Source organism: Aythya marila (genome assembly GCF_965140915.1).
Source record: "Aythya marila genome assembly, chromosome: 8".
Classification (NCBI taxonomy): Eukaryota; Metazoa; Chordata; class Aves; order Anseriformes; family Anatidae; genus Aythya; species Aythya marila.
This window is the reverse complement of record NC_139049.1, coordinates 19,051,405-19,068,427: the sequence shown is the minus strand read 5'-3', so window position 1 is coordinate 19,068,427 and position 17,023 is coordinate 19,051,405. Positions and strand designations below refer to the sequence as shown.

General features: G+C 37.5%; 1 protein-coding gene across 4 annotated transcripts in view; it reads left to right on the top strand.

Annotated features, from left to right (window-relative positions):
- The window catches only part of ADGRL2 (adhesion G protein-coupled receptor L2), a 392,820-nt gene that overhangs the window by 314,955 nt on the left and 60,842 nt on the right, over positions 1 to 17,023 (top strand). For all 4 annotated transcript variants that reach the window (XM_082765657.1, XM_082765656.1, XM_082765658.1 and 1 more), the window contains one exon: positions 4,352 to 4,565. In XM_082765657.1, coding sequence (XP_082621783.1) covers positions 4,352 to 4,565 — 214 coding nt within the window. The remainder of the gene's footprint in view (positions 1 to 4,351; positions 4,566 to 17,023) is intronic.

Here is a 17,023-nt window from a genome sequence, read left to right as displayed (position 1 = left end):
AAAAAAAAAAGAGTGAAATGTGAATTTAATATATTTGAGAAACCCAGTTCTAAGTTACATTTCTTTTGCAAAATGTCTGTTTTTTCATTTTATAGATTAAAGTATAAGAGGAAAGATTTCTATGTGATGTTCCATTTTGATTTTTTTCTCAGCATGTTCCTGTACATGCATTGACCAATAAAGCATTAAAGAATGCATATTACCACTGAAAATCCCCTTTACTTTTTTTTTTTTTTAAAATGGTGATTTTGTAAAAGCAGTTTATTTTGTTCTATGAATAAAGAGCCTGCACCCAACTAATTTGTGAACAGATAAAATGTGCAGGAAACATATGTTTGCCAGGATTTTTTTTTCGTAATCAAAACGGTTAACATGACAGAAAACACGCTCTTTTTTCTCATTAGGTATTATTCTTCTAGCATAAAAAAAAAAAAAAAAAAGTCCACACAACACTGATGAATATATACAGACTCAAATGAATCAGAGACAGCATACGCTGCATGTGGTAATAGAGACTTGCTTCAGTTGCTGTTTAGGTTGTGCTGGAAATCCCAGCCCTGGCCCCAGAAGGGTCTGTGGCAGTCAGGCAGCTCTTTACACGGACACTCCTCTGTAGAGAGGAGCGGTGTCATCCATGGCACAGTTTGCCTCGAAGTGATTAGCAGAAACAAGGAATGTTGATTTCAGCCATAGGTGGATGGCCAAACAAAACACATTTATGCAAGGTGCAGTTAGACAAGCAGCGGGCTGAATACAGGTTGGTTAGAAAAGATGGTGTTGAAAATCCTCATGACGAATTGCACTGGAGATACAAAGTTACTGGTGACAACAGTAATTATTGACAGAGCTACATACTTATGTCTGAAAAGCCCTGGAATGATGCAGAACCAGGCAGCAGCATTCAGATGCCGGTCTTTCAAACTTCCATCCTGTGGCAGTGCATCTGTTTATCGGGAATTATCTCCTGAATGTAAATCAATTTCAGTCCTAAGTCATTGCACCTGTTGCCAAGAGGTATTTATTCCAATCACTTGCCTAAAGCGCAGGGAGTTATTGCTTGACATTTTATAGCTCCAAAAAAAAGCTGTCGTTTCAAAATCATTTGTTCAGAGAGGAGAAAATGGAGCAAAACAGTTCATTTTACCCTAAGCACTGCTATTTGGCAGTATTCACATTTGCACGGCACAAAGCTGCAATATTGATTTTTCGCTCACAGGGCCTCCCACTAGTTCTTTCTTCGATTGTCAGGGTTGCAAGATGGATTGAATTACACTTTGCTTGTTGATATGCTTATTTTTTGTTTTCTTTGTTGATAGGAAAAGATTACAAATAAAGCTTCAGAATAAACATCACAGCAGCTTTGTTAGTAGACTTTATGTTTATTTATTTTATTTACTTAAAATTCCCTCTGCGCCATAGTGGTTCCTTAGAGTGATCTCCCCACCTACCACATGCTGCATTGTTTGGCTTTATGGCTTGCTGCTTTTGCGATATCACACCTACGTTACAGTCTCAGGTGTGTCTTCTGTTGCTGGTGAAGTGACCTAACCTTGGTCTAGCATTTTTAATGTTTGTTCTAATACAGAACATCTCCTGTATGACTGCAGGGAGAAAAATTGCAGGATGAAATACATTCACAGTACTATGGCAGTGGCCAGTTGCTACAGATGATGAAATAAGATTTGCAGGTAGTTAATCTTGGAGGTCTTGTCTTTGAATTTGAAATATTTCCTATCGGAAGTACTGGCTGTGCTGCAGGGTCTGCAGGAAGGGCTCAGTGCTCATCACAACCAGCTTGGTATGGTTTTGTCAGCCTGGCACTGCAGTGATCCATACATCTGACCTGCTGCTGCAGGCACGCTGCCTGTGCAGCCACCGAGACCTCAGGGGCATCAGCCTGGGCCCCGTGCTCTGCCGTTCACCAAAAATCCCCTTTGGGCAGCAGACCCAGCTGTGTCCCCTCTCGTGGCTTCCTTCTTGCTTACGGAAACCCAAAAGTGGGGCTATGTGACGGCACATGAGGGGCCCCCATGGGAGGGGGCTGACGGAGCCCTGTGCTGGAGGCAGCCCTGCTGCATGCAGGGGGTGCAGGCTCCGTTGCCATGAGGGATCGAGTTTTATGGGGATGGTGTTAAATTTGACAGGAGCAGTAGGATGTAGGAATGGCAGTCACTGGTAGCATTATTTTTGGTCCCACTGCGGCTGTCGTGATGGTAATTAATCAAAGGAGCCTGGGCATGCATGTGTAGTGGGGGCTTTGTTCCTATCTGTGGTGGGGACTTTGTTCATGCCCCTCTACATGCCCATTTCACGCCCTCACTAAGCCGTGAGCAGCTTCTGTCTTCATTGTATTAATCTGCTGCATGGGAGGAATATGTAGGGTGTTAACGTGATAGATTCGCATTTCAGCTCTTTCCAGCTTTCAGCTCATGATACTTCAGCAAGCCTCTAATAATAGTGTTTGTTATTACACATGACATGCTCAGCCAAACCTATAGCCAGGAGTGCATTTTAGATGGAATTGTTGTGTTTTCCACAGCAACATGGCCTCTTCTCTTATTAACAAATACTAAAACACTGGCAGCGCAGCAACACCCATTTCATGTCAGATGAGATTCTGTAAAATTTAAAGCAGAGGCAGACGCAGCTGCTGCGCCCTGGCCTGCCCTTCCCTTGTGACAGGGCAAGATCCTGTCCAGCGAGCAGGCCAAGGAGCTGCTCCTCTGGGAGCACATCTCCTGATGTGGAGGGAGCCAGGGGTCAGGGTGGCCCAAGCATTAGTCCTCTGCATGGGGGGGGAGTAAAACCTGGTACTGGTGCAGAAGGGGAGCCGGGCGGACGGGACGATGGGCTCTGGCTGCCAGGAAGCCACATCCTGACACTGGTGCAGTTGTTCCCAGCAGCTCTTCCTTGCAGTCCTAGCAGATCATCATCACCTTCATACAGTAGGACTTCGAATCCACAGGTCATTAATTCAGCAGAAAAAGTGACAGCCTCGGGTTCACATGAAAATTTGCTGTCAAGGGGTTATCTCAAGTTATTCTTGATCTTTTTAGATCCTTGCTTCCTTCCCTCTTCTAATGTATCATACTTTAAAAAAAAAAAAAGATTTTTTTTTTGCCTTGAAAACACCAGAGAAGCAACTTTCCATACTTACTAGCTGTTTCTCTTTGCCGTCATAACTTGTCTCTAACAGCCTGCACTGAAATATTAATGGCCTTGTGCTACTCCATTACTATGACTTTTTTTTTTTTTTTTAAAAAAAAAGGAAATATCTGTGGTTCCGCTGAAAATTTACAGGAGATTTACTACCTTCAAGATACAAGTGTTTATCATGTTACCCAGCTCATCCTCCAAAACACAGTAGTGCCCCCATTTTGTAAGAAACGAAAATATTTTGTTTAATAATATACTAGTAGCTATGTACAAGGAAGGGTACAGTTTTTTGACATATATATTGTGCATCAAGAAATGTCTATAAAAGACTATACATCTGGATGAGTATCTGGACCATTGTTCTGTTTCTAAGGCATTTGGTGTGGCTTCATTAGATAGTTTACCTATTTTCTGGAATTCTCTCATGAAGAAAAAAATACTAAAAATGAGAATTCCCTAAAACATATATGTCATTTTTGGGAGGGACAGGAAGATTTTATACAGTACACATGTGCAGTTTGCTGTATTGGTCATTTATGTATTTGTTCAAAACCTTCTAGCTTCTGCTTGTGATTTAATTTCTGTAAAAGGCACAGCGAGGAGAATGGGAGTTCAGCTAGGTGATGTATCAGCACATATATTAGATCTAGTGGCACAGACATGTCCATGTTGGGGACATAAAGTATCTGAGCAAAAGAAAATGAACTCTTTCTGGAGAAAGGGAGATAGAAATAAATTAACTTGAAGCTATGGCTTTGCTCCTTTGGTGTTTTTTGTTTGTTTTGTTTTGTTTTTAATTTACTTCTGAATGTGCAACTCCAGCCTGCTCTGCCACTACCCACTTTCCACCATGATCTGTCTGTGCACAAAGTGGGGAGAAAGAAGCAGAGAGAAGAGAGGTGGGAACAGGAAATGTGCAAGGTAACTGTGCAGACATGCTGCCCTGTCGAGGGTTAGAAACAAAGAGGAACTTCCTCTCTTCCCAGATTAAGGACACAGCAGCAGTGATGTCAGGAAGTGATAGTTTCATGAAAGATGCTTCACTTAACATGGTACTGGGTCAGACTGTTTAAAAGTGCACTTCCTTTAGGACGCTATTGAGAGTTATTGCCTATGTGACAGAAAAAAAGAAAAATAGTCCAATGCAATATATCCCTTAGGCTCAATCCTACTTTTTTTTTTTTCTCTTTTTTAGGTTTCAGCCGTGCAGCACTACCATTTGGTTTGGTTAGGAGAGAGCTCTCCTGTGAAGGCTACTCCATTGACCTCCGGTGTCCAGGAAGCGATGTTATTATGATAGAAAGTGCTAACTATGGACGGACAGATGACAAAATTTGTGACGCTGACCCTTTCCAGATGGAGAACACAGAATGCTTCCTTCCAGATGCCTACAAAATTATGACACAAAGGTAAAAATATATATGTCACTTTAAGAATCAAAGAGGAAACAATGTCTGGACTAAAACAGTAAGAGCTATATACTGTAGAAAATGCTATGTTGCACTTGACAGTTTGATGCTGAGGTAGTTTTATGTCTATGTAGTAATGTTAGGAGGAAATAAAAATCACCAGTTAAAATTAGAGAGGTTTTATTACAATTCTTTGTGCAAAAGGAAAAAGTGGGAAGATAACTGCAAGGGGAATGGAACAATTAATTTATTTGGAGGTTCCTTATATTTCTGTCTTTTACGTGGCCAAACAGAACTTAAATTTTTCTAAATGGCTGTAGCTTCTACATTCCTTGGCAAACTTACACGTTTCTTTTGAATGAATTTAAATTGCTGTTCTTCCCACCTTCAAAATGCTTAAAACGTAAAATGCCAGGATGATTAAATGCCAGGATGATTACATGTCATTATTCATGTGTGTACATACGCATATAACCATACAAGCACATGCTACGTTAGGTCCTAGTGATAGTGACTGTCAGTCATAGAAGATGGAGGAAGAGCTGATAAAAGTGTTTGTAGTACAAAACTTTCATCAGAACTAATATTCATAGAAATTCTTGAGCATCTAAGCTGAATATGAGCATCAGTCCTCTAGTACTGACAGTTGTGGAAATGTCAGCACAAATCAGTCACTGGCATTTTTAGTAGCTTTAACTACAAGGGTGTTCTAAGCCTAGATAAAAAGTGTTTTGCATTTTTATTTTTTTTCTGTAAAGCTCAAAAAACCTGAAATTTTTCCTCCTTTGCCCCACATAAGTTCAGGAAAAGTAGTGAGTTGAAAAGTTCAGGACTGCTGGGAATTTTTTCTCCCAGTGCGTTTTTCTTAGGATGAGGAATCCAAAAAAAGGGGCAATGAGAATAACCTGGTAATTCTGCAGTGCATGTACACAGATATAGCAAATCAAACATGCAAGTCATCTTGCATGCTACTATATTTTGTTTGAACATAGAAGTCAGTAACACATAGTCATGTCTTAAAAGTAATCTTCCTTTTTGACTAACATTTCACTCTAAGTTGTCCTTACTGTTGCAATTTTTTTATCACATTCATGTGAACACTTGGACATTCTCTATTTCTGTAGTCAAATATTTGGGCTCAGTATCAATTTTCAATTTCAAATGGTAGGGGAAAATTAAAGATATCAAGCCTTTTATTTTTGTTCTGTGTTGAACCTATGACTTGTTCTGTGATCAGTAAGGGAAAGGCTCCATTGCTAAGGTAGTAAAAAGGTGATATAACTTCGTTAAATTATGTTTGAATTATTATTTTGTGGTTCCGGTTCACTGTTGTTAATTAGATCAAGCCAGATTTCCATTGAGACTGCAGCAGCAGTGTCATCATCCTCTAATCTGTCAACTCCCTTTGAAACCACCTTCAATTGCTTTTGTAAATGTAGTGCCTCTCTGTAGACTTCCTTGTTGTGTAAAATGCATGTTGTGTTTTGATCAAAGTCCTCCTTATGTTTACTGTAAATACACAGATTAAGGTAGTCAGAGACAAATATAGAGGCACAATCTTGCTTAAAGTGATATCAGACTGTTCCTGGAAAGCTGAAATTTGAATCTTCCCATTTCAATTAATCAACTATAAGTTTATGGTAGCAGAAAGTATTTTTGAACTTCCCTGCTCTTCCAGTCTTACCCTGTTTTCAACAATCCAAAATGAAGACATGACAATCATATATAAAACATTGATTCAACATATCTGTGCTCAGAGACAATTTATCATTGTCATTCTATTTTCTGAACAAGTGGCAAAGATCATTTGATATGCTACTTTCTATTTTTGTCTAGCATATATAGTAATTTGGAAGTTTGATTTTGTAGTTTTCTTTCTCAGATCCCATCAATGAGTAGAAAAATGTCTCCTCTGCTTTGTTAAATCTTTTTTGAAAGTTAGTCAATTTGTTCTATTACCAGCATGGAACAATATTGCAAATTTCTCATAAAATATTAAAAGTTCTTGTATCTCATCTATTCATAACTGCACTGGTGATTGTAATTTTTTGTTGTCTACGGCAAAATGTCTAGAACTCGGTGCATGTCCTTGATCTGGTATCTAAAAGTATCACATCAGCTGTATTCTGACGGCAGCGATTGCATAGAAAATAGCTCACCTGAAGGACTGTCAGACTCATTGGTTTTATTTTTTGTCATTGTCAAGAAAAAATAATTAATCTGTTAGAACATTTGATCACAAGGAAAACTTCTATACCTTTAGAAATAAGCAGCAATAGTTTTGACATTGCTGTTAAACATCTTGCAGTGTTTACTTTTAAGGGTTAATTAAATGTTTTTATCACTTCAGCCAGCAGTGTCTTTGCCACTGCTTTTGACCACTTGAGTCCATTTTAGACCTGTAGTTAAATGCAGTTCCATGACAATTATTAAACATTCATCATTCATTTGCAACGTTACTCCACAGCCTTCATACAGCAACTAAATTTATTGTAGCTACAGTGGGAAAACACTAGCGTAATGAGATCAATACTGTGAAATCTGAAGATTGAAAAATAAGATGAGCTTTCCGGTTTAACACAGAGCCTTGTGATCACATGCCCTGCTCCCCTTTGAGAGGTTTGGAGATGGTGACAAATTTTGTGTTGCATCAGCTCCTCTTTATTAGAACAAACGTAATCTTTTCTCCTTTTCTTTGTTTTGTACAGTGCTCAGATTTTTAACGTAGTGTTTTCCTAGGAAACCCGACTAGAACACTAATGACTTCACTGCTTTGCTTTTTTACCTTTGTAAAGTCATTATTAAATTTTTAGTTCCTCCTTGAAATTACATCCCAATTATTCTAGCATAAAGTCCTCCACGTGCATTTAGATTCCGTGTAAACTTCAGAGATGCACAGTTAAAATTGAAGCTTTGAAGAAAGGGACTAGACCTTCAGAAAATCGCTCTCCTCATCCACACTTTTCTGATAATTAACCCCAGCGTATGCATGCAGTCATGTCTGAGAGATCTTACCAGACTGCCTGTAGAAATAAGCTTATTTCTAAAATATTTGGTGATTTAAACTCCTTGGTTCTCTCCTGTCCTTTACAACGGACATTTCTCTTGCTTCCTTTTCATTTGAAATAGGAATTACACAAACAGGGAAGCTCAGGATGCAAAGCAGCCTGAGGAAATTGCTGCAGCTTCTCGCGGGTAATGTGTGTTCGTGTGACTGCAGCCAGAAACTGTCATGAGACTTTGAAGTTGATAAGGCTGACTAATACTGCTCTTTATAGACACAGCGGAGATTTGAAAATTAACACGATAAAATTTGCTTATAACAGCTTCCATTGTAAATAGATTGCAGGTGGATTGCTGGGGTTATTTTCAAACCACCTGTGCGTTTAAGGAGGACTTTTGGCCTCCAACCTCAACTTCAAAGCTCCGCTCTGCAGGATCCAGCTGCAGCTAGGCCACAGTTTGCTGTTAGGAGAGGCACTGAGGATTTCATAGGTACCACATACTGTTTGGATTTCTGTTCTGTTAGCTTAAAATAACAACAGATCCCTAAAAATACATGTAAGGACACACTCAAAATACATTTCAAATACTCAGGCACATTGTGTGTGCAACTTTATAATGTAACACTAAGGTGCAAAGAAGCTTTTTTTGCATTCTGGGACCTTTCTCTCTGAATTAAAAATAAGCTTTTTTCTTTTTTTTTTTTTTTTTAGTAAGATTCACTCTTCTTAATCCTAAAATTTTGGGTTTGGAAATGTTCCTGTTTATTTTAAAGATGCAATTAGATGATGTTTTTTGCCTATGTGTTTATATAAATACTTGGGTAATCTGACAGATAAATATATATTTTTTTTCAGATCCATTCTAATCTATACACCTTATTTTTTGAGTAAATTGCCATTATAGCTATTTGTTGAGCTTGTAGAAAAAATCTGTTTTGTATTTAGAAAAAATATGAGCTATTAACCCTGAAGCTATGGAATAATACATATTGATATTAAGTTCAAGCAATTAATGTTGACAGCCAAATTAATGCTAACTTTAGAAAGAAAATATTGATCCCTCCCAATAATGGCTAAAATACCTTGATTTTTTTAAAGAGAAATTTCTGATCTGTGTTATGACACAGGGAGCATAGTTGCGATCATTGAAAAGAAGAATAATTCCCAAATCTTTAAAAATTCATTAGAAAATACAGTCTCACAGTTAGTATGTTCAGGTTATTTTTGTTCTGCAACAGAAAGGTGGTTATATCCACCCTGCACTAGGAGATGGCCTTGAAATTTTATTTTCATCCACAATTCATACTATAATATTTTATATATTACACTTCCATATTTAATCAGTATCATTTACCTTTTTAACTATGCACAGGGAAAGCAAACCTCATTATAATAGGTAAGCATAAATAGAAAATCTGTTAGGTGTAATAGATGAACTTGGGGAATAAACTATTTGAAATACCATTTTACAACATCGCTGCAGAAGGTAAAAGGATTAAAAGAGGCATAAATCTTTTCCAGCAGTCAGCATTTCATCTGTTGCACGTATCCTGTCCTATCTATAGGCCGTGCAACACATGTGCCTTCAATTACCATGTCCATCATGACAGCAGCGAGGAGTTCATGCTTGCGTTCTTGTTACCGTGAACTTTTCTCACATGGTAATACGGTAACCTGTTATGTTCATCATCTGTCTGGTGGGACAGCTGCGCTCAAGTGCAGGGTCTTCAGAATGTAAGTGGCGTGCCTCCTGCCCCACAGGGTGATCCAGAGAGACATCAAGGAAGGGCCCTATCCACTCCTTTACCTGAGGCATTATTTTTGCCTTAATCCCTCCCAGGGTGGGGGTGGGAGAACGGAGGTGTTCATTCTTTTCCATCTATTCACATATCCAACAAAGACATCATTTAAAAAAATCCTGTATACAAATGAGAGCAAGACATTTTTGGAAGAAATCAGAAGTTTTCCTCGGAAGACGACACATCTTTTGAGTGTTCATCTTTTTCCTGCTTGTCAGGTCTGCAGTGGGAGCGTCGTCATACTGTATTAGTTTCCTTTCAAGTGAAAACAAGTTTGATCTGTTCCCTAAAGTGAGTGAATACAGAAAATCTGCCACTAGACTCCAGGCTGGGATGGACAGTAGGTAACTGCTATAGCTGATTAGTCTCACTCCTCAGAGTGAAGCAGCCTTGCCAAAACGCCAGACCTAACAGCACATCTTCTCTACTAGAAGGCAAAACAAGCTGTGGGGTTACTGCAGAACTGAATTCGAGCCTTTGCGAGACTTCCATAAAGAAGCATTTTAGTGCCTCAAAATGAACTGCCTCACACAGGTCCAGGTTGATTGTGCGTTAAAACTATACCACACCTCCAATTTGCATTTCTTAGCATGACTTAAAAGAGTTTTCCTGGGCAGGATTTGATCCTCTGCCCTTCAAAACTGACTGTGATTGTGGTAATGGTATGCATTTCCCTGGGGGTCTGCCAGGCTCAGACAAGGCTCTGCTGACCCCTGCTGCTATTCGTGCTTTTTTCCTTGCTTTTCCTTCTGTGGACGAAGATTGCCTCCCTTTGCTAAAGATACCATGTTGTGAAAAGTGTCTCGGAACAAGAGGTGTACCTTGCCTTTTGCTACTTTCTGGTCATTAAGAGCTTGCATTTCTGTCCTTTTCGTGTCAGAGAAACACCAGCATTGATCATAAGATATCACATGCTGATGCAGACAGGGAAATTCTCGGAATTCATGTGCAGCAGAGTGGCTGTGGTGTTGGTGCAGATTTTCATTTGTGAGGTCCTTTTGCTTTGGCATGCCAGTGGTTTCTGCTTCAGCTTGCTGACAGCTGCCTCACAAAACACTTACTGTAGAAAATTATCAAAATTAGATGTCTCTTTTAAGCATCCTTTAAAAATGAAGGCTTTTACTTATCTGAAGCAGACATAGGTCTTAGTACAGCAGGTACTGCCATCGGTATTTTGCTGTAGCAGAAGTGTAAAATGCTCTGTATTTTTAAATGGCACTTTTCATGATAACAGGCTGCGGTCTGATTGATTTTTGTTTTGTTTTGTTTTGTTTTCTTGTGTGTTAATCTCAAGACTTAGTTATGACTCATACAGAGAAAAAACATTAATACACGTAGAATATTTTCATAAACCAGGCATAATCACAGAGCCTAGAATATTCATGACGCATACCATAGTCCTTGGCTTTATTACAGAAAAAAATAGGAACACCCAGACACCTTATCTGGCATTGTTCATTTTCACTGACATTAATAGTTAATACGAAAGTAGTAGGTCTAGTTTACACATTAAAAATACTGTTTTTTTTTTTTTTTTTTTTAATTTTATTATTTTTAATGGTGTTGTTCCACTGTGGTATTACTTAGTCAATTAAATACAAACCCTCAAGTTCTGATGTTCTGAGCAGTCAGGTAAGGTGAAGTAGCTGTTAATGGTATATATACATGTATACACATATACATAATCATCAGTCTTTCCTTGATGTTTATGTGTTAAAATAAATGTAACTATATGTTTATATGTTGTTTCTTGTCCATTTGAGTACCATATAAAATACATTTTTCAGACTGTGATTTTCTTGGTCTTTTTTTCAGATTTCTGAAATGGCCTCTACTAGGTATACCTGTTGTTTAGCCTACAAGTAGTCATATTCTATATATTTTGGTTATGTAATCACCTCTCTTGGTAATTTACTGATGATTGTGAGAAGCTGAGAGACAACATAGCTTAACCTTCAATACTTTATAGTTGAAATTTGTATGACTTCTGTATAGTTTTGAAATTTCTAGTCTAGCCCTGCTACAGTTGCGTTCATAACTTCAGTATTAAAAAATTCTGATTTACTTATATATTACTGTGTCAAATATAGTTTGTGTGGAATAATACTCTAATAATTGAAGCCCATTAATTCCTCCCACCCCAATATATCCTCTATAACACTGAGCCAAAACATCTACGTTATCAGATAAGTTGATTTAGGACTTTCTACATGTGTTCATATAGCCATTTATCTCAACCCTTGCCGAGGAGACCTTTATTAAGCTGTGATGACTGCTGAATATGAAATGTAACCAAGATTATTTTTTTATTCAAATATAATTTAAATATTCATCAAAGAGGAGTTATGCTTGAAACTGACAGAGACTATTAACATCAAAAAATATAATTAACTGCACTGGGTATCATGAAGCAGAGTTAGCCAAATAGCCGAGAGGTCTAATTGCTCTAGAGTCTGAGAAGCAATAGTTTTATTTTATACAGTTGCTGTGGAATTAATAGTGATGTGGTTTCCTATGCGAGGCAATTAAAAGCTGCCTGTTAAGGTTCATTGCACTATAGGAAATCCGTTGACTATCACTTAGTAAGCAGAACTGACATGCAAAAGGTACGTGAAGATGGGCAGAGAAGGGTATAGATTGGAAATTAGGACAGGTTAATATGAATTAAATATATGTAAGTAAATTATGAGTACTTTCTAGTATTATAAATCCAGCTCTAGCAAAGAAAGTGAAAAGTTCATTAGAAACACAAAGGAAATAGAATTTAAAAATTATTACAGAGAAGCTATTTAATTCAGAGGAAAGGAATGGAAGAGTAACAGTGGTTTAAAAATTAAAAAGTGGCTACAGAGTATAGAAGTAAGCAGATCTTATAGTCTGGAAATTTCCTTCTGCCACAGAATAATCGCCTACTTATAATAAAAAGAACCTTCTGACCTTTGTGGCTCAATTAAGCTTTTTAGTTGAATTCAACAAGGAGAAAAAAAAACACTTCTGTATTGAATCCCATAGATTATGCATGTGCCCAGGCTATATAGCCTAAAAACAGGCAGTCATATTCATGGTACTTCAAGATTAACAAGGTTGCTGAAGTGGAAAAGTTTAAGGATCAAAGATTCAAACAGTAACAGTATTTTACAGCATTTCTTTTTTTTTTCCCCACTCTAATAAGAAAATTGCAACCTAATTGCTTAATAAATAGGCCATGATTACTGAAAGACATAGATAATATCCCTTTTTCCATTTTATTTTCTACATATTGCAGAACAATAATTAGCAAAAATGCTGTGGCCACAAATTATTTTCTTTCATATAAAAACTATAAATAAAATGAGTTTGCATGTGTATTCTTTAACTTAGTATGGTAGTCAATTTTTAGACTTTTAAGAAGCAATCTGAAAAAGCTTTGGACTTGTAAAATGAAATCAAACAAAGAATTCAGATAGACTTGCTGTTATATATATAAAGATTGGCTGCCTGTTTCATACATTATTTAGCATGCTTACCCTGTTTATATCAGTGACATAAGAGTGCGTGCTACTTTCTCTGAAGAGCACTGTCTTTGCCGCTTCACAGCACAGTGCCTTGTACTCCCAGGCTTGCACATGGTGTTAGCAGATATTTAAAGCACTTCAGCCTAACATTTTATAGGTCATGATGATCTGAGCCTATAAAACAAGTTACTGCAATGAAGTTAATGCAGTCTTAAGAGTGTTACATAGACTAAATCAGTATTTGGTATATTTTTAGCCTGCTATAGACACATCAATGGGGAGCAAAGGCTCTTACCACATAGAATTTTTCCATGTCAAACCTGCTATAATACAGTGGCAATAAGGAATCTTTACTACAAATTCTCTATTGAAAGTCGTATTTGTTCAGCTTTGCACTAAAACACAGTAGCTATTTCAGTCTTTGAATTTTGATTTCTTCCAGCACGCGAGCATACACGCAAACAGGTTCTGTAACTTTTATGAAATAAGTTAGGTAGCAGAACAACTTCACTGAGCAAGCTGCTCTGACCAAAGTCATAGCATTTGAACATGTTACAGGAAGAAGTCTTTCTACCTAATGACACAGGGTTGTGTAATGTTTCATATGGCAAGATATGTATTTTGTCATTGTATGTGCAAGGGCATCTATGTTTTCTTAGTAATAATCTGGGCAACTGTGATCTTTAACCTTACTGTTTGTTGCTTCTCAGGTATCTTGCTCCTTGTGATACATACATATATATATACATATATATATGAGGAAGGAACAATTTAAAAATGTATTTAACACATGTATTTTTCTAGCACTCTAAAATTACTGTTTCAATATAACTCAGATTTAGTGCTCCTTTTCCTATGACCGTTAATACATGAAATTAGACCGAGTTATTTAAGTGTAACAATAACCAGTTCTGAACCCATAACCTTTCCATGTTAACTGAATTTCTTAAGAGCATTGAACTCAGCCCTACTATTACACTCGTGAAGCTGTAGGTGTTTTCTCATCTAGGATGTGGTAGCACTGATACTGCTTTCAGTGCATTATTGTAGTGCCAGCATCACTGATGGGTATGAAAAACATCATTTACTTTGTATATTTAGTTTTCTTAGATAATTTTACTGCCTTTGTGGCTGAGATATAGCAAAAGAACACCTCCTGGAGTTGCATTTAAAACAGTAGCTCTTTGGGTAATGTGCTGCAGACAGAACACATATGAGTTAGTGCTCAGTTATCGTGAATGCCATCAGCAATGCCTTGTTGCTTTCTTATCAGCCACTTTCTGCTGTCAGCCCAGTGCTTATTTCAATAGAAAAGGATTTGCATCAAATGTAATACAGTATTATGTATGGCTAACATGGGGTTTTTAATTGTGCAGGCACATGAGACTTCTTCAGTGGTAGACAGTTTGATAAAAGGATTAGATTAGGAATATTTTTGACACAATTAAAGATTATCTGTGTGTTGAAGGAGTCAAGCTAGTGAATTTTCTGATGTGTTTCTTACAGAGGTGAATCTGCTTGACTTGTGTAGAAAACAAAACAAAACAGAACAAAACAACACAGAATCCACAGAATTTTTGGAGATGTAAAAGTGAGCAAATGAGAGCATCTCCCTAGACTTTATTGGGTTTAAAACTGGAAATTGTGGGATTGTGCTTCACAAGTTAGAGCAGAAGGATACTTGTGCAGGGGAAGTCCTATACCTAGAAGTCCTGCAAGCTTTGTAGATGATAATTAGATCCAGCCATCACTGTGGGTAATGAATAACAGTGCTTTTGTGATAGGAATTCCTCTCAGAAGAAAAGAAAGTACTTGTGGAGAGGACTCTCAGACATTTTATTAGAAAATGACACCACTGTTACAGAGTTGATTAAAGACACCAACCAAGGGACAGCACTTCTGGAAAAAATCAGCAGATTTTGTTAATAATTATCAGTTTAATATACATAACTTTAAAGCCATAAAATCTGCATTAAAAATGTTGAGGAAAAGGATCGTACCAACTTGCTAGCAGATTACACTTTTATAAATCTTGTAAATTAACCAAGTTGTCTTTTGGCCTCATGCTCAGCATTTTGCTCTGCGTTCTGTTGAGCCATACAAACAAGTCACTTCCCAGCCCTGTGGAATCAGTAGAGATGCATCAGTGGCACAAGGCCTCTGCTGATGAAAATTATAACTCAAAAAGGGGATATTCCCCAGGGCAAGTTTACAAAAAACAATTTATTTTTTTTCACCCTGTAAAACTCATCTTACATGCAGGATCTCTTGCGTTATTACAAACTCTAATCCTCTGAGTGGGTAATTAACGGACCAGAAAAGCCATTTGTGGAAAGAAAGAGTCATAAGGGTAAAAAATATTTCTCCGCTGAATGATCTTTAAGGAGTAAATAATTACAAGAGTGAGAGGTTTGGGATGACCAATCTAAATCTGAACATAATTAGGATGAACACAGTTTGAAAATCGAAGCAGTTGGCATATGCAACAATTCTCATATCAGAAGACTAATTAAATATTTAAAAGCCCAAAAGCCCTCACTATTCACAGAAAAATAACCTGCCACAAAAGGGTCTGCAACTTTGGAGATAATTAGGAAGGGTTACAGGGGGAAAAAATCACCAATTGGCTCCAAGGTTCTGCAAGGTCACGTCTTATTATGGTGTATCTTTTATATGGTTTGATAACAACTTTCTTGCTAATTTAATCTAAGTCGGGCATAGTGATATCCCATTTCCCTTGTTAAAAATGTGATCATTTTTCTGTATGCAAACTGCAAGAGGTGAACGTTTTTATAAATAATTGCTCCTAATTGATATAGGTCATAATATTTTTTCATTATTCAAGGGAAATATATATGTTAAAGGTCAGTTAGGGTCCATCCCTACACACACACCCCATTTTGAAATTGTTCCTCCTGCCCATTGTAGAGGGAAACCACAAGACCTTATGAGTTCGTGCTACCTCAGTGGTAAATTTCATAATTAGTACATGTTACCTGTTGAAGCCAAGCTACAGCTATGTTGGATATACATTTCTGCAGCCAGGGGAGCTGTGCTACATGCGTGGAACCCACAGTGAGTCCATTTTTTTTTGCGTTGAACTGGCCTGGAGGTTCAGTGGAACTGCGAACACAAATGTACTGTCTTCCAAATTTCAGAAGAATTTTGGTAACAAATCACCTCTATCAATTGAAATACCTTATTTTAGTAATTAAAGCAGGTGATTTTTTAAAATGTATTTAAGATCTGTACAAATTAATGTGAAGGATAAAGCTACGAATTTTCGGAATTGTAATTGTTCAAGTTGCTATTCATTAAATAAAGACTCAGAAGCTGTCTTAAGTGACATAACTTTCAACTACATTATGAATATGCTGAATGCTAAGCCCTGGATAAAAAAAATCTACAGTGCTGCAAGAATGGGTTTTAAAGGGTTTTTGCTATTATCCTATGATCTCTGCCTGGGAGTCTGTTCTCCTGTGAGTTGGTTGCAGTGTTTCACCTAGGAGTTAGACACAGTGTTTGAGGATTTGCTCTTGGATTTGCTGTGGCTCTGCTGTAGTACGGTGTCTCAGAAGTAAATACCACTCAGTGAAGCTCCTTCCTTGGTACCCAACCCTATGTTTCTCATCCGAAACATACCTGACCTACAAGATGTGATGCTGCACTCACGTTCACTCAGTGTGAATAATCTGTGTAAATTGCTCGGATATTATGATGCTGCACTACTAAAGTTTTCATTAGTAAATAAGCACTGCTTCAAGCTATTTATTTTGCCTAAATGGTGAAACATTTAATTGGGTCTTTTGAACTGATTACTTTTCAGCAGTGCAGATCTGCTAAGCTTAGTTTGTGTGCTAAGACATACACTTTTAATCCCATACTGCATTTTTCTTGCAGGGTGTACATACATAAATAACCTGACAAGATTACGAATATGACTTTATTTCCATTTCTTCTTCCTCAGACAAGGTTGCATTAGAAACATTTTTGCTAAAAAGTTGGTGTCCTCTCCTCTGTGCTGTTACAAGGTTTTGGTTTTGCTTGCACATGTGCATTCCTGGCAGAAATCACTCACAAGTAGATTATTCCATTTGCTTTGCACACCTAATTGTCATGCCTAATTTTCCTGTCTGTGTTTTGCAACCAGTTCCTCAGAG